Source organism: Gobius niger (assembly GCF_951799975.1).
Source record: "Gobius niger genome assembly, chromosome: 19".
NCBI lineage: Eukaryota > Metazoa > Chordata > Actinopteri > Gobiiformes > Gobiidae > Gobius > Gobius niger.
The window spans coordinates 19586837-19604613 of NC_136870.1; the positions used below are offsets into that span (position 1 = coordinate 19586837).

Sequence of the window (17777 nt, forward strand, 5' to 3'; positions counted from 1 at the left end):
TGATATTTTCTTTTATGATTTTAGGAAAGTTACTGTTTTATAAATACTCTCAAATGAAAGAGTAAGTGTACCGGATGACAGTTACTGAAAATGAGTATCCTAAATGTAATCAGTTACTACCCAACACTGCGTGTGCTTTTTCAGTTTGTATTCAGGGTCATGTGCAATTGGAGACTATACCTGAAAGTTTAGTGAGGCTTATTCTTCTGGTTTAGACACACTTGCACCTACACTAACTCACTAAATAAAAGATACCACATAAGAATGCATTGAAAGCTGGTGTTACACCAACATTATAAGGTGGTTATACTAACAGTGAGCAGCTGAGGGCGCTGTTGACAAAGGAACAGTACCTTCACGGCCCAGTGCGCACTCCTCCTTCAGCTACGCCCCTGGATGGGTTCAGATTTAGACGAAGGTTCAGTCTCAACTCCCATGAAGAGAAAACACACGCAGCTCCCACACAGAAGAGCGCACTCAAACGAGACGCAGCAGGAGCTTCGTGTTGAGATCAGAGGATCACGTTGTAAATCCCCCTGAACCTACTTTACAAACAGTCCAAGTTTAAAGATATTGAAACTTATCTTTCGCTCGGATGGTGGAGTTTTAATTCGAGCAGGTGAATTCATCGGGAAACAACACACAGCCTCGAGGTAAGAGCAGCACGCAGCCCGTTACGCATGACTTTTCATCTTTGTTTTTGGCTGATCCTTTGCTTAATATACTTTTTTTAGAGCCTCGTTGAAATAGAAGATTGTGTGATTCGTAAGCCTATTATTTTAGGCTAAAACCGATGTGTATCCTAAAATCTTCTATTTACGCGCTGTGGAGTAAAAAAAAAAAAAAGTCAGTGATTCTTAAACTGTGGTACGAGTACAACTTGGGCTCTTCGGGTGATACTCTGAGTCATCTGTACATTTTATACTTATTTTTAATAGAGATCAGTTCATCTCAATTGTATGCTATAGAAAGGCATTTAAATCTGCTCCTGATTTGGACAAGATTCACACAGAGTTTGCATCATTTAATACAATATATGTTTATTTTAGACACAGTTTAGTCGTGGTTTGGTGATATTCAGAAGGTCGAATAAGTTTTGAGGTGGCACATGGTGTGAAAAGGCTTTAGAACTAATGATCTAGATGACACACATTTACTCAACTTTGTGCATCATCTTATAATGAGATAAAGATGTCATGTTGTTCAGCACCTGTGCGAAGTTACACCAGTAGAAAATCAAACCTTAACTTTTGGACCACAAATCGGTATCATCAACATGATCAGCGTGACTAGCAGATTACCTGGAAAACCTATATGGCTGGTACTGGAAAGCAAGTGTTAAGTTACGAGAAAATGTACAAAAACTGTCTTCGAGCCCCGCCTGATTATCATATAGTGACGGCTAAAGACAACTGGCTCAGAGCATCTCCAAAAGTGCTGCTCTTGTGTCTGCTTGTCTGCAGTTGTCAGCATCCATCAAACAGGGTCCATTGAAGGAACAGGTGTGCGTTTGGCTGCCGGCCATAAAACTTGACCACAATACAGCAAAAGGCAGGTGTTTTTCCTGATAGATGTGGTGTTGCTTTTAAAGAGGTCTATACTATGCAGAATAATATCCACCTTACAGCCTCATAAATGACAAGCTATAAACCTGTATTTACAATGATTAATAAAGGGCTATTGATGCATTTTACCTCAGGGCTTGTGATAAAAATCTATGTCTGTCCCAGTACAGGTCCATATGCAAAACCCAAAAGGCGAGCAGTGAATGCAGTCTCCTGTTGGACTTTTCCTCAACAGTTAATCATTGACTGGACAAATATTGACTGTGTACAATGGTGTTACTTCAAATCAATGGGACATAAGAAAGTTGCCAAGGCTTTCAAACAGTTAAACTTGTGAATAAACATGGCTGTCGTACTAGATTGCAGTGAACTGACTCGATCGATACCGTCTCATTGACTGTCAGAGCCGTGTTATTGATACAGGTGCTTCAAGGAGACCTCAGACTATTCAGCTCGGAAAGAGTGTTCAGTGTTTTAGTGCTGTATTGTTATTGCAAAAGAAGACAGTGTGTGCATATAATTAGGGATGCATATTCTGCTCAATTTCAGTCGTCGATGAAATGTAAAAGCTTCTTGGAAAAAGCGTCAAAATAGCGCCGAAAACGAGGATGAAAGCAAAACAACAAAAAAGCAAAGAACGTGGTGAAAACTAGACAAAAAAGTGATAAAAGACATGACAAAAGATGACAAAATCACGGCAAAAAAGCCACAAAGAAGAGACAAAAATGCAAAAACTAATTAATAAAGCATCAAAAAACAAGAAAAACATGACAAAAAAGACAAAAACTGCAATATAAAAGCCACAAAAGATTAAAAATTTGACAAATATGCAGTGACAACAAGATTAAAAAGGTACAATCACTTTGTGGTCTTAACTTTCAAATGACGCATTACCCTGTTACCCTCTCCAGTCTAGAAGCTTTTAGATTTGGGTAAAGAAAGTGCATGTCAAAAATGTGGTGAAAACTAGACAAAAAAGTGACAAAAAACATGACCAAAAAATGACACAAAACGTGGCAAAAACACGGCAAAAAGGCCAAAAGAAGAGACAAAAACACGACAAAAATGAACAAAGACGCAACAAAAAACTGATGAAAAAAAAAGACAAAAATGCAATTTAAAAAAGCCACAAAAAAAGAGACAACAACGTGACAAATATGCAGCGACAACAACATTAAAAAGTTACAATCACCTTTGTGGTCTTAGCTTTCAAATGACGCATTACCCTGTTGCTCTCCAGTCCAGAAGCTTTTAGATTTGGGTAAAGAAAATGCGCTTGGTTCAGGCAGGGTAAGAGGTTAATTAACTTAGTGTCGAGCAGGACATTTTATATCAACGAGATTGTAAACATGATTTTTTTTCCCTCCAGTAATAATAAAACCAGATAATAGGTTTGTAAACTTCAGCAGATGCCACACTTTTTGCTTATTTGCACCTAACATACAGCATAACCATTCATTGTTAACATACTTATATATCTCAGCCCATGATGACGATTAATCGATTAACTGATTAATCATGAACATCCCTATTGCATATCTATTGACGTGAAGACATACAATCAAATTTACTCATACTGCTGCTCCAAATATTACTTTTAAGTGGTTACTTATTTGCTCCCAACAATGTATATTTCTGCTGCGGACATACGGGACACTTCAAACTGTAAAGCATGAAGGCCCTTTTTTAAGCATATTATGTCAACGTCAAGTTTATTTACATAGAAACAGTTGCATACAGTCTCCTTTACTGCCTGAAGCTGCTGTATGCACGGTGAGGTCATGGAAGAGATTAATAATAAGTGTCATTGTTATGATGCATTGTTGCTGCTTCTTTGTTACAGTGTTGTAACTGCTGCTGCTGTAATAATGGAACTAGACTTTTCATAGATATTTCATCACTGTTAATCACAACAGGAGACCAAGAAGCATGTATTTTACTCATTTGTTTTCCGTGGAGGCAGACGTTGGCGGTTGGAATCCCTGGTGTCCATGAGCAAGACACTTCACCTACCTTTTCTATGAATGTAGTGTGTGTCAGTGATTGGTGGTGGACGGAGGGACCGATGGTGCAGAGTTTACCACCATCCAACACTCCACTTTAAAAAACTTGGCAACACGGGCTTGTAAAATGCAATAGTTAGAGAAAGCCATTATCATTATGATTCCTAGTTCATCAAAGAAGTCAGGAGCACAACTAGTGACTATTTTATGTGGATGATTTTAAGCTGAACCAAGTAACTTTTGCCCCTAGAGGCCACAAGCGCCACTGCAGCTGCCGTGGCATGTTGCGGTTTTTTCTTTTTACTCATTAATTGTCCGTTAGAGTAAATACTGCGCTGACAGAAAAGACAAAGGGACCGAGGGATATTGTACATTGGGCCACGACCCAATTATACAATGGAGATGTTTTTTTCCACTCAAACCTGGCTGTCAATACTGCTAAAGTGATAATAGCCCACAGTTAGCTTTGCCCGTTAGCCTGTTAGCTTCTCCTGATTGTGATAAGCCAAGCAACAACCTTTTGCAAAATGTTCATCAACAAACCGAAAGCTGTAGACAGAAATGTGAGCCAAAAGTGATTTTGTAGAAAACTGAGAGAAGCGAGGGTGATGTTTTCCATTAGTGTGTATTGGGGCTGTCGAGTTGGAGGAAGGAAAAGATGTAAGTGTGGGTTTCTGGTTAGAGTAGCTACCAGGACTGAGAAGTGATGAAAATCAAAACTTTTTATGTGCAAATCTGTCTGTTGGAGTATTTATTATAGTCTTAGAAATCCTAACAAGACAAATGACTGTTCTCAGAGTTTAGTACAGTCTGCACTTCCTAGTTTCACTGTCACCAAACCCTCTTCAGAACCACGCATTACGCTCCTAGAACAACCACAAAACTATCTACATCAAGATAACATTTTCTTTCCGTGAGATCAAGTAGTTTCCTTATAGATTTCATGTAATAGGTCCACTCCCTGCACAGTAAGTATGAGTAATAAAGCACACAGAAATTAATAGGCTGACACAAGGCCATTAATAATTATACAGTCATTCTTAGACATTGTTTTATCAGTGGCAAGTTTTGGCCCAGGCCTTTGATACACATCGTTTAGCATCTTGTCGTCATAGTATCACCGCCATCGCTATCAGTTTTCAAGATCTTCAGTGTGACTAAAACCCTTTTTTTAACCTGACAGGCAAAGAAATTGTTGTACTTTTCTGAAGTTCGCGTTAAATACATTGTTTTGGGGCAACAGTGGCTCAAATGGTAGAGTGGGTTGTGGGTCCAATCCTGGATCCTGTTGTAGTGTCTTTGGGCAAGGCATTTCGCACACTTGGTGACTGAGTGATTCGAGGGCTATTTAATAAGATTGGGAGCCTCATGTCTGGTTTATTACCACAGAGTAAGGAGTGAATGGATAATGCAGTAAAGCCACAAAAGTGTTCAACAAAACCACTCTCTTTGTAATGTATGGATATAACTTCAAATTTGCCCTGGACTCTGTGGAGGAGGTGAGGGACAGGAGGGTGTTAGCCAAGCTCACCTCCATCATGGACAACACCTCCCACCCACTGTATGGGACTGTAGCGGAGCTGAGCAGCTCTTTCAGTGGCAGACTGAGGCACCCTCAGTGCAAGAAGGAGCGCTACCGCAGGGCCTTCATCCCCACTGCTGTCAGACTGTACACTACTGTGAAGTAACTCATGTGTACCACTATGCAAAACTACGTGCAATATTCTCTGTATCAGCGTTACTTTATTGACAACCTGCGCTTGGACTGTAAACTTTGCATTGCCAATGCTGACTTTGATATTCTACTTTTTTTTTTTTTTTTTTAGACTTTCTTGTTTATATTTTTGCCCCTTTAATCTTAAGTTATTACCCATTGTACATAAGATCCCTCTATTCAAGTCAAATGTAACATGTGAAGTACTCCATTGTGAGATCAATGAAACATTATCTTATCTTATCTAGCCTAAATATATGAAAGCAGTGCATGGATCCTTAAGTTCAGCCAAACTATGCAGTTTTGTTGATCAATGTTGAAGTATGCCCCGAGCCTTGAGTAATGAGTAAACTCAAGTTAATGTTTTTCAGTTCCTCTTGAACAGATTCACATCTCTCACCCTCCCAAAAATCACCTTTAGGTTTGTGCTTAAAAGGAAGAGGTGGAAAGTCACTCCATTTAAGTACTTCACTGAAAGAAATAAAGGGTTTTTCCTGAAAATTAAGATGTGTGACTCCAAAACATCATTAAAACAGAATCTCTGGAACATGATAACTCTCAACAATGTAAATGCTTAATGCAGTTTTTGATCTTTTGTTGCTGATTAAGCTTAGTTGTGCTTTTAAACTCTTCATATAATTCCATCTTATACAGTGCGGTTTATAGAAAAAAATGAATAGGGATTTTACTTGAGGGAGGCAGTCATATTATCTGTCCCTAAATTGTCCTGTGTAGTCAAGAAAAGTGTGTTTGCTTTTCGCTAACAGCTATTTTAAACCATTAGGAAAGATGGTCCAAGCCCATCCCTTAGACAAACCTATCAGTCCCGGGAGTGAATTTATCACATTACCTCAGACTTTAAACATCTCATTGACGAGGTTTGTTTGACATTGGCGTTTTACTTTGACACTCTGCAAACACCCATTCAAGCTGAGGGTCCTTGGGTTCGCCCTGGAAACCATGTGTGTTATTTTACACATTTTAGTGACCAGTTTATTGTGAGTAAATAATCTGTGTTGGGCAGCACGGTGATGCAACGGTTGGCGTTCATGCTTTACAGTGAGAGCGTATTCAAATTTGTGAAGTAAAGTTGTGGTTCCCAAAGTATGATGCATGACATGTACGACAGTGAGTGAGTATGTGTGGTTATAACTGGTGCCATGAATTCTCTATTGTGGCCTCAAGTAGAGATGCACCGAACCAGCTTTTTTGCGTCCGATACCGATACTGGGGGTTTGAGTTTCTGCTGATATCCGATATTAACCGATACCAATAGGTGTCTCCCTGTCACGTGACTAGAAATGCAAGCGCCTGACATTTTGAAGAGAATCAAGAATGGCGAATGCAACAGAAAACGGTCGCGATTCCACACAATTATACAGTGTTTTTTCATCTACATCTGATACAACTCACATACAAGGAAATGCGGCACTTCGATACGCAAACAAACTGTCATTGTTGGATATTACAGACCCATACACGCTTCCGGCCGAGTTATTTACTGACGTGAAGTTCTCGGTCAACATGCCTTCACTTGAGTTTGCCGATATTTACATAGTACATGGTTACTTGATATGCTTTCCGTCTTCATACATAGGAAAATCATTAAAAGCATGAGTAAGGTAAGTTACTTGACACTTCGCTAAACCAGTAGGCTAATAATACTGTAAAACACATTGAATTGGACACCCAGCTTTTGTATAGATGCTATCTTTCACAGATTAACAAACAGTAAATCTCACATTGACAGTAAATCCGTCTATGCTACAGCAGTTTTCAATAGGCCAATAATTTGATAAGATATCCGATTGAAAAGTACAATGGGACCCCATTAAAAGAGTAAAGACATGAGAAATTCTGATACCACTAATTTGCATCCAACTGCGCAACAAGTTTCAGGCATTTCAGCGGTTTTGAAATGGAGATTTTAAATGAAACGTTGGTGTGAGTTTATCTGGAGTTCATTAGCAAGTATCCCGTCAAGATGGAGTAACTTAGTTGGTGTGACGTGTGTGCACCTATAGACATTCTTAAAAGTGTCTTTCTCTGAGTAAAATGTGAATGGTCCTATCCCCAGTGTAAGATCAATCAAGTCTTACAGATCAGTCATCAATTATATTAATTAATATAATAATGAAAAACATTTCAGAAGGATCACTGGATTTTCGACACGTTCCTTCCCCAATTTTGTCAGGCTACTTAAGGTATTTCATTCAGAGTCCCAGCCATGATTAGGTGCTGCTTGCATTAGCATGCTCCCGCTAGCTTTAGCATGCTGTTGCTAACCGCTGTGTTTTGCGCAGCGATTAAAAATACATTTGCGGAGTTAAAACTAACCCAGCAAGCAAATTCTCCTGGCTCTTAGCTTCAAAATGACATACGGAATGCCCCTATTCCCTGATATTTAGTCGGCGAAAGTTGTGTTTTTAATGCGGTGAGCCAAAACAGGTATCGTTTCAGTATCAGTTCAGTATTTGTAACTGATACCCGATATTTTTTTCAGTATACCAGCATCGGATTGGTGCCTCCCTAGCCTCAAGTCCTGTTGACTATCATTGTCCTGTCTAATCCCCACACGCACATCAGAATCTAACTCCTCTTCCTTTGTTCTCCCTTTCCCAGGTCTTTCTACTGTAAATTACACCCGTCCACCCATCTCGCCATCCTCGCCATGTCGGCCAACTCCACCGTCCCGCGCGGCTGTGGCTCCACCGTGGACTCCCTCTACTACAACCTGTGTGACCTCAGCGCGGTCTGGGGCGTCGTCGTGGAAGCGTTCGCCGCCGCGGGGATCGTCTTTTCCTTCGTTCTGTTCATCTCCCTTCTCGCGAGCATCCCGTTCACCCAGGACAAGAACAGACGCAGCTCCGTAGCCCTCCACGCGTTCTTCCTGATCGCGACATGTGGACTCTTTTGCATAACTTTCGCCTTCATCGTCGGGAAGGATTTCGCGACTTGTGCGTCGAGGAGATTCCTTTTCGGGGTCCTCTTCGCTGGATGTTTTGCGTGTTTGCTCATGCAGGCGGTTAGGTTGAACTTTCTTGCGAGAAGCAATTCGGGGCCGCCATCTTGGGTGCTGTGCTTAGGCGCGTTAGGTCTGTGGCTAGTGGAAGTGATCATTAACACCGAATGGCTAATCATCACCATCGTGCGCAACCCTGTGTCGCCTCTAAACGGGTCTGAAATCGGCCGAGCAACCGCTACACCGTGCAACATCGCAAACAAAGATTTCGTCATGGCCCTGATTTACGTCATGACCTTGATTTTGGCGTCTTTTGTGGCGAGTTTGGTGATAATGTGCGGCAAACACAGACAATGGAAGCTGGAAGGCGCTAGCATCCTCATCACAAGCCTGCTGTCAATATTCATCTGGATTGCGTGGATCGTCATGTATGTTTTCGGCAATGTGAGGACAGGAGGACCCACCTGGGACGACCCGACCTTGGCCATTGCGCTAGTGGCGAACGCGTGGGTGTTTTTGCTCGTCCACACCATCCCGGAGATTTGCTGTCTGACCGATGATGAGGAGGAGGTGGAGCAAGGATTCGGACAGGACCTGTATCCCAACAGGGCAGTGGGCTACGAGACCATCCTGAGGGAACAGAGCTCCCAGAATATGTTTATGGAGAACAAGGCTTTCTCCATGGATGAACCCAGCCATGGTATGTAGCTGTTTAAATTGTTGTTATTGTGAGGCAACTAAGCACTTTAGATGGCTTCATGTGTCAGAAAAGGTTACCATAGGCTACAGAGAAGAGTGAAGCACTAACACGTGGGGAGTGCATATGGGTTTACACATAGCCCAGTACTCCCTTTAACTGCCTCCCTTTAACTGAGTGCATTTTCTCCAAGCTTCTTGACTGGACAGTTGACAGTCTATAGGCCAGTGTAACGCCTCATTTATAGGCCATGGCCTATTAAACTGATCTAAGCTCTTTCCTCGTTTTTGTTGTCATAATAAAAATGCAACAAAAGAACAAACCCGTGGCAAAAACCAACAAAAACGTCTAAAGCTTGAGAACACAAACAAGGAAGAAGCTTAGAGTTTTGTAGGTTTTACCTTTCAAATGAGGCGTTACACTGGCCTATATGTTGCTCCAGTCAAGAAGCTTTTAGATTTGGGTGAAGCCAAACTGGAGAATATGCATGTGGTTTATGTGGGGGGTTAGTAGGGGTTAAACAGGACAGTTAACCATGTTATATTATTATATCCTTGACAAAAACAGACAAGGAATGGGGTAAAATGTGTGGATGTTTCAGTAATCCTTTACATCTAGTCTGTCACTCAAAAAGCAGCCTTTACAGTAAATCCATGAAGCTCCTCTGACGTTTAATCACTGGAGTTTAAACACTTTCACAATATTGCTCTGATCCATCACTCTTCCATGTTTGCAAGTTGCCATCTTTGTTATTAGTTTGCAAAGTGAACCATTTTCCTGCTCTCTATGGCAGAACCGGGTTGTGCACCCTTTGCTCTCGTATTGTGTTACTGCATTTTACAAAATCTTAAATGTTGAGGGTAGTCTAAAACACACACATTATTTTAATACTACAAAAATACAAAGGCTAATATGTCCAAAAGTAGTCAGTGTGAAGCATAATATTGGACTTTCAGCACATTTGTCATGTTCCACTCATGCATTGCCTCAATCCCAGCATCATTGCATCTTCCCTTGGCTTTTGCGTCAGCCACTGCAATTACATACAGCAGGAACCATATCTTTTTTTTTTTTTTGCGTCCAAGAATTGATTCAAATCCTGTTATGTAAGGCGCCTTATGCAACGAAGGAAATTAGACACAGAAGCCACGTCAGCCTTTACTAGCTGTCTCAAATTGTCCGCCTCTGCATCCTTTCGAGGTTGCTGTAATGATGACTTGACAGAATCCAACGCTGTTTCTACAAAATACATCAAATACTAATGACTAGACAAGTGGTACAATTCACAAGGAAATATACTGAAGTGTTCATACTATTTTCTATCTTTTAATGCTCCTGTTTTGTGACTTAGCCAACATTCAGGGTTTATTTGTTGCTATATTACAGAAGAAACACAACAGTAATGTAAATTTAGTAATATGTTTTCTTTAATGACATTCCCTACTCGTGCAGCTGTTATTATTATAATCATTTTTAATCAATCCTTCATTTAACAAGGTGAAATCATATTACAGCGACCACATACATCCTCTGTTCCTATGGAGACTGTGGCCACGCCTGTCACCATAGCGACAGTGCAAACAGACTCATGCGGTGAGTGATGCTCTCTGTGCTCGTTAGCGCTGAGCTGCTAACGAGGAGAGACAACAGAGAGATCAGACACGCAAGTACTGCAATATCATACATCTTTGGAGACAAGCTTCTAAATGTGAAATCTGAACACTAAATAAAAATAAATACTTATATAACCCAGTTAAAACACAGCTATAACAAGAAACAACTCTCCCAAGAAAAAATGTACTCTCAAATGAATAGTAAACTATAAAAAAAAATGTCATACAGAGCTAAATCTTATTCTCTATTCTTATTGGATTACTTTTAGATACAAGCATTTGGTTAGTTTGCCAGAGGATTACTTAATGGGATGTTTGCAAACTGTAGCTGAGTGACTGGTTCTCTCACCTCCTCTCGCCTTGATTCCTGGAGGCCTTTTCTGTGTAGACTTTGCATCCATGTCTGGATTAATTACCTCCAGGTGCTTTCCCCTCATCAACCCAAATCATTCCCAGTAGGCCAATCATCGAGCTAAGTACCTCTGCAGTTGCCGTTTACGCCTCACACATTGCTTTGAGGCACTAGTTGAAGAATGGGTCAAGTGGTCCACAAAAGAAGACACATACAAAAATACTAATCCACCATCCCCCAAGCAGACCCACCTTCCACCCACAAACCTACTCCGGGAAGAGCTCACCACAGTGCTTGGCTAAAGTGCGCTGTTCTCAATGGGATATTTCATAAACAGACCTCAAGTTACAGTTGGATCAATGTGTCTATTTTGAGTGAAATGGGCTCAGTGAATGAACATTAGATTTGATATTGATCGGTGGAAAAACAAAAACAGTACATCGTAAATCACTGTGTGACGTCTGACACAAGCAAACACGCCCTGATATTTGCACACTCTTTTGATAGAATTGACTGGATAGCAATTAATGTGGAAATTTGATCCTTTTCTGTGAATTTTAGGCTCCAAACCAGTGTCTCCTTACAGTGGCTACACGGGACAGATGCGTGCCTCGGTTTACCAGCCGACTGAACTGGCCCTTATCACCAAATCCACAGCAAATGTAAGTGCAGCCAGACACTTTTGAGAAATATATAATAGACTGTAACATGAACTTGCAGTTGGGTCTGGAAACCAATGAAGAGATGGTGCCATGTTATTGTGAATAGTCTTTCATTATCATTGTCATTATGAGACTGTGTCAGGCAAAAGGGAGTGGAGCTTAAGGGGGGGGCATCCTGAGTAGGTTTCCTCTTTCTATTGTATTTGATCAAGAATTTGGTACATAAACTAATAAAGTCCTAGAATAACAGGTAAATTTCCAACCTCTGGCTAGGAAAAATGCCTTTCTTTACGTACGAGTTGATACAGCTGGAACTATCTGAGGCCGTATTTTCCAGCAAAAATAATACCAGTTGACTAGCATGCAGCATTAGTAACCCAGTAACATCTCCACCACATTCGCTCTTTGTTGCAATGATAAGATTTGTTTTCAGATTACTTGACAAAATTTCTTACTAAACTCCATACAGCGCCCCCCTGAGGCTGGTTATGACACTATTATTCCTCGAGCCACAGCACCCTCTGCAGGCAGCAGCGGACAGAGCACTCCCTCGACTCGGGCCGACGCCAACGGGATCAGCACGGCTCACACTCACACCAACGGCACCAGTGTATGTCAGAAACAACAAACTAATCAACTAACTTCTGGACGTGCATAGGTTGCTTGGTCATTCATACGTTAACTAATGCAGTATTACAGACCAGTGGTTCTCAAGTCTTTAAACACTAAGGGGGGTCACTTATCAAGGGTTTGCTTAAAAAAAAAATCAAGATCAAAGCCTTGCAAGTATCTTAGATCAACATCAAATCGTGACTAAACTGGGTCTATTGGTAATAAGAAGATCTAAATTTGAGAAAACCATGTTGCAACTGGGTGTATCTAAACTAGAAAAAACAACTATAATGCATCATCAAAGCAGACATTAAATTATCTCCAATCAAAATTGCAGATGATCCTGAGTAAAGGATAGACTTTCCAGAACTCATCAGGAGAAGTCTACATAGGTCACAGATTAGGGCTGGGTACCGTGAAATGATACAGGTCTGTTGTCGGAAAGAAAAAGGTTTAGGTGGTACTGGTATCGAAAGCAGGTACTGGAAAGAAATAGAAAATCTTTTGATGCTGTTGGTCATTTAAATTTAATAGAGAAAAACAAGTGGAACACAGGTTGGGGGAAAAAGGGGGGAAATTGGAAAAAAAAAAAGTGAAAAAATGTGGGGGAGATGTTGAAATAAAAAATGTGGGAGTAATTACGTAGAAAAATGAGCGAAAATGTAGATTAAAAAAATTGGGGGAAAAGTGGGAAAACGCAGGGGAAAAAATATGAAAAAATATGGAAAATTTGGGGGGGGGTGTGCTAAAAATGTAAGGGACAGGAATAAATTAACATTGTTCATGGGTTCATGGTGCTGTATGACAAATAATTTAGTATGGGTATCAAAAAAAGTATTGTTTTGTTATTGGTATCGAAAACGAAGTATTGTTAAAGTGCTAGTATCGAAAAAAATGTAAATGGTACCCAGCTCTATCACAGATACATGCACCACATGAGAACCCCTGGTCTTGACAGTAGATTATGGACCAATAGACCATAACACACAATACAGCATAACTCCTCACTACAGACCTTTAGTGCAGCATGCCTCCATGTATTTGTCTACAGTTATTTACTACGCATTACGGGTGTCTTCCACAACTTTCTGATGGTTTCTTGCTGCTTGTGGTGTCTTTGCAACTGCCTGTTTATTTCTAAAACTAATTTTTCCAGGTTTTCTTGCTAAGCCTTGCCATTTTGCTGCTTCTGGGACGTTTGGGGTCTTGATTTGCATCAAAACAGAAACTCTGTAATTAACATTTATCCATTTCTCTCTCTGCAGGGCAATGGTCTGCACAGGACGACCCAGTGGTAAACCCCCCCAACCCTTCACAAAATCTATATAACATTTTACTGATGTATTTATTTCACTGTGTCGGACTCCTGCTCCTTGTGAAGAGAAAGCTGGACTAAACCCGCGAAAACAACTTGTTCATGGGATTGAAAGTACCAGCAAGACTTTTCGATGGATGGACATTTTGAAGAAGTTGAAGATGCATGAAGAGGACGAAACACAAAGAATGAATGAGCACTGAGAATTTTACTGGACACTGTTAACGGTTCACGTTCCTTGTCTGTTTGTATGGGGTTGTTCTTGCCGTGCCTAAAGTTTTTTTTTACTATACTTGAGTAGAATATGCCCCCATAGATTTACAGTACAAATTACATACAGTAATTTGGTTCCTGCATTGTAATATGAATGATTTTTGTCAATAGCCAACTCCACTTCACTGTCATACAAATTCTTGGGGGTAAGAAGTCCTTTGAAACTGCAATATAAAGTTCACTGCATCATCATGGATTATCACTGGTGCGGCTTCTTTACAGCTGTTGAGAAAATCCCTTGCAAACAGACTATGGATTATCTGACTGAAAGGGTTTATGGTTTTTTTAAGCTATTATTTTTTACATTATTCTTCACAGAGCCGCTGCTTAAAATGGAAGCCATGTAAATATTTTATGAATGCATGTATTTAAAGACAACACCAATGTTCACTACTGACCACTATCTACCAATCAAACATCGCTAGATCAGTTTTTAGTATTTAAGATTTAGGACCCGGTATTGGCATGAAAGCTTTTCATGATTGCACTTGAGAAAATGTAAGCAAAAAAAATAAAACTGAGCAATTGTAAGTCAATCCTTTTGTCGTTTGTCGTATTAAACCTCTTATTCCCCCGCCTTAACCGAGCGCATTTTCTCCAGACAGCTCTACTCAAATTTAAAAGGTTCTTGACTTGAGAGATTGCAGCCTATAGGCAAGTGTATTGCCTCATTTGAAAGCTAAGACCTAAACGGATTGTACCTTTTGTGTTGCGCAGTTGCCGCATGTTTGTTGCTATTTTTACGCTTTTTTCAAGAAGCTTTTAGATTTGAATCAGGTGGGGATTAAAAGATTAAATTGTCGCTTGAACTGAATCTAGAATAACATTTATTTAACCCTTTAATGTTACTCCCTACACCCTTTTTTGTATGTTCGAAGCATTTTTCTAAGCAATAGACCTCTGAGTTACCTGCCTTAAACCAGTCCAAATCTGATCCGAACCAGCACAAACCTGTCCAGCCAGACCTGCCTAAACTTGGTCAAAACCAATCAAAACCTCCCTTTACACCAGTAAAAACAGCTCTAAACCAGTCCAAACCTGGTCTAAACCAGTCCAAACCTGGTCTAAACCAGTTCAAACCTGGTCTAAACCATGTCTAAACCAGCATAAACCAGTCCACACTATTCAAACCCCCACCTATACTAGTCCAAAGTGGATATTTTGATTATTACAAACTTGAACCGAATGGTGGCGATAGGCAGAATTAGAAACAACACATGATTCGATAAAGTGTGCTCTACCAAACGGTTGAGCAAACTATTAAAGGGTTAAGTCAATGTTGCATGTATGACAGTTATTGCAGACTTAACTAAAGGTCCATCTTGAAAAACAGGTTAGGTAAAAGGGGGTATCCCATTACAAATAAAACACACTCAAGTGACAGCACTTACAGTGGACAATGATTAGTTTGTTAAGGAATTGAAACCGAGATGTGCACTTTAAGAGCTTACATGTACACATTAAATAATGCCAACTTGTTTTTCTTACTGTTATGCTGACCGTTTCCATCCTTAACCACAGCATAAACCCAGCCTGTGATGAACCAACAAACGTCCGCATTAAGTCAAGAAAATCTAGTTAGTTTGATTGATGGGTGTTATATACGGTATAATGATCAGCTGGACACAGACAGACATTCTGCAGTGGGTTACCAGAATAAAGCATTTGAAGGAAACCTAAAGTATTTAAAACATTCTTTGCTTGCTGTTGTAACTTTGTGCTCACATCAAAAAACATATAGAATAGCACTTTTCATTCACAAAGTTTTGAATCATTCTGCACACTTTGGCCATTTCTTCTTCTGGTTAAAGGTGCACTATGTAACTTTTTAGTGACTCAGTGGCATTATGGGTGCAGCATGACATGTTTGCTTTCCCTCACAGTTGCCTCCATGAAGCTCCAGAATCAATTGTTTTGGGGTTTCTGACCAGTTTCTGGTGTGAACCCCGAAAAACAACGGATCCTGTAGCGTCAAAAAGGCCACAGGGAAAGCAAAGGTGCCATGCTGCACCCATAATGCCACTGAGTCACAAAAAACGTGAAACATGCACAAATAACGTTTTTTTTTTTCACATAAAAAGTTGCATAGTGCACCTTTAAGCTCTCCAATCTATTTCTGGCATTTTGCAGTTGCATTGAAGGAAAACAAAACTATCCTCCACATTCCTAAAATCCAAAGGTTTGTTTTCACTGTTTTATAAAGTGTCATTCCAACCACTGCCTGCAGAGGGGACTCCAGGCAAACTCCTCTCTTGCTACTCACTGTGTTTTTTTTTTGTTTTTTTTTACAAAGACAATGCTGAGGTGCCCAAAAGAATGATTTCTAAGCCTCAATTACGCATCTGTATGTTAAAACATCCCATTACCAGAATAGTCAGGGTTATCTATTTGTAGCAGTTCTTCCCAGCCCACTCCAGCTGCTCACGTTACATGGCTGTGTAATAAAAAGCTATAGTGATTTATGCACCTCTTTCCCACTGCAGCCGCCTGATAACCTCCACTCGTCCCTTTCACACGGGCCGGCTCACGACACAGAGCTATTCTGGGCCTTGAACAGGTTTCTATCACAGTAGGGCTTTTGCATCATACTGGGGTTTATCCTCTGTCCCGAAATACTGCACCACGATAAGATAGAAACCACATGAATAGGACGCTGGCCCATACATTCGTTTGTATTAACGAGTGTGCCAAGGTAAATAAGGGAATGCGTTGGGTTTATGGGAGAGGGCACAAAAAATGACGTTTGTTTGTTGGGAGATAACAGTAGGTGCGTAAATCTGTGCAATGACGAAAGAATAATTAAAAGTCCTATGCCGTGCTTTTCCTGCTTACATCATCAGTGACATCAGCTGGAGGCGGGACCAGGCAGTGGAAAGAAGATTGACTAAAACTAGCGAACAGAAATTACAAGTTTAAAACGTCGTCCTTTGTTTATAGGCGGAGTTGGAACATCATTCGGGGCTGTAAAAAAAAATTTTTTTCCTGACATATTCAACAACATGTGTTAAGAGTTACTATGACAACAGCTAGCCTACTATAGATAATCATCGAAATGCCATTTGCTATCTGAGAAAGTTACTGCAAATGCATTCATTTTTTTGGGACCCGTTTTGGATAGAATTGAGAGTTCTATCCCCATACAAATGAATAGGGAAGCCAGGCGCAATACTGAAGTATGGCAAGGTATGTTTTGTCCGTTTCATTAACATCTAAAAATGCAAGAAATAGTGTCGGTATTTTTAAAAATTCTTGGCAGAGCACCACACTTAGTCATATATATTGTAAAACATGATTCTCAACTTGTGGGTCGGGACCAGAAAGTGGATTTCCGAACCATTTTCTGTGGGTCTATATGCATGGAAGCTTTTTTAGATGATATATATGACAATTTATAGTTTTATTTGGGTTGCAGCTTGTCACCCTTGAGCTTTACTGTCTCATGTAAAGCGCTTTGTGACTATATGTCTGTGAAAGGCGCTATATAAATAAAGATCTTCTTCTTCTTCTTCTAATGGTGGATCCCAAAGCCATCACACTTGAGAACCACTAATGTAAAACTCCACAATGCAAACTTGCCTATCCCTGGTGTAGAGGATCTGAGATATATATATAGATTTTTTTTGTTTTATCACAGGTTTTACTACACATGGTCAGCTTGTCAGACATCATTCTGGGTATTGCTCCTAACTCCATCTTTCCAAGTGTTTAAACTTGACATTTCAGTGCTAGATTGTCCTTTTTAAACTTTAACTCCTTCAATTTGTTGATGTAAAACTCCTTTAGAATGACACCTGCTCTTACACACGTCTGAGCCAACCTTTCCATTAACAAGCTGCTTTTTCACAGCTCTGTACCCAGCGGCCGACTGTGACGTGCTACTTTGAAAGTCGAGAGTTTGTTTGTTCTGGTGGTTCATTAACAGCGTTGCATTTCACACTGACTCTACACTTATGGCACGTATTAAGGGCCGATGTGAGAACGCCGGCTGATTGGCTGGAGGTGTGATAGT

General features: G+C 40.3%; 1 protein-coding gene across 2 annotated transcripts; it reads left to right on the forward strand.

Moving 5' to 3' along the window:
* Nucleotides 1–429: 429 nt before the first annotated feature.
* gprc5c (G protein-coupled receptor, class C, group 5, member C) lies at nt 430–13800 on the forward strand. 2 transcript variants are annotated; one of them, XM_079577805.1, is made up of 5 exons: nt 430–653; nt 7905–8944; nt 11468–11568; nt 12038–12178; nt 13446–13800. In XM_079577805.1, the coding sequence occupies exons 2-5, from the start codon at nt 7954–7956 to the stop codon at nt 13476–13478; spliced, it is 1266 nt and encodes a 421-aa protein (XP_079433931.1). In that variant the 5' UTR covers nt 430–653; nt 7905–7953; the 3' UTR covers nt 13479–13800. The 2 variants fall into 2 exon arrangements, with proteins under 2 accessions (XP_079433931.1, XP_079433932.1); XM_079577806.1 differs by lacking the exon at nt 12038–12178.
* The last annotated feature ends 3977 nt before the right edge of the window (nt 13801–17777 follow it).

What these genes read in the sequence shown, in the direction of transcription:
- gprc5c (XM_079577805.1), top strand. Translation starts at nt 7,954, where the DNA reads ATGTCGGCCAACTCCACCGTCCCGCGCGGCTGTGGCTCCACCGTGGAC. An exon ending in CATGGATGAACCCAGCCATG is followed by an intron (nt 8,945 to 11,467) that starts GTATGTAGCTGT and finishes TGTGAATTTTAG; the next exon opens with GCTCCAAACCAGTGTCTCCT. An exon ending in TCACCAAATCCACAGCAAAT is followed by an intron (nt 11,569 to 12,037) that starts GTAAGTGCAGCC and finishes AACTCCATACAG; the next exon opens with CGCCCCCCTGAGGCTGGTTA.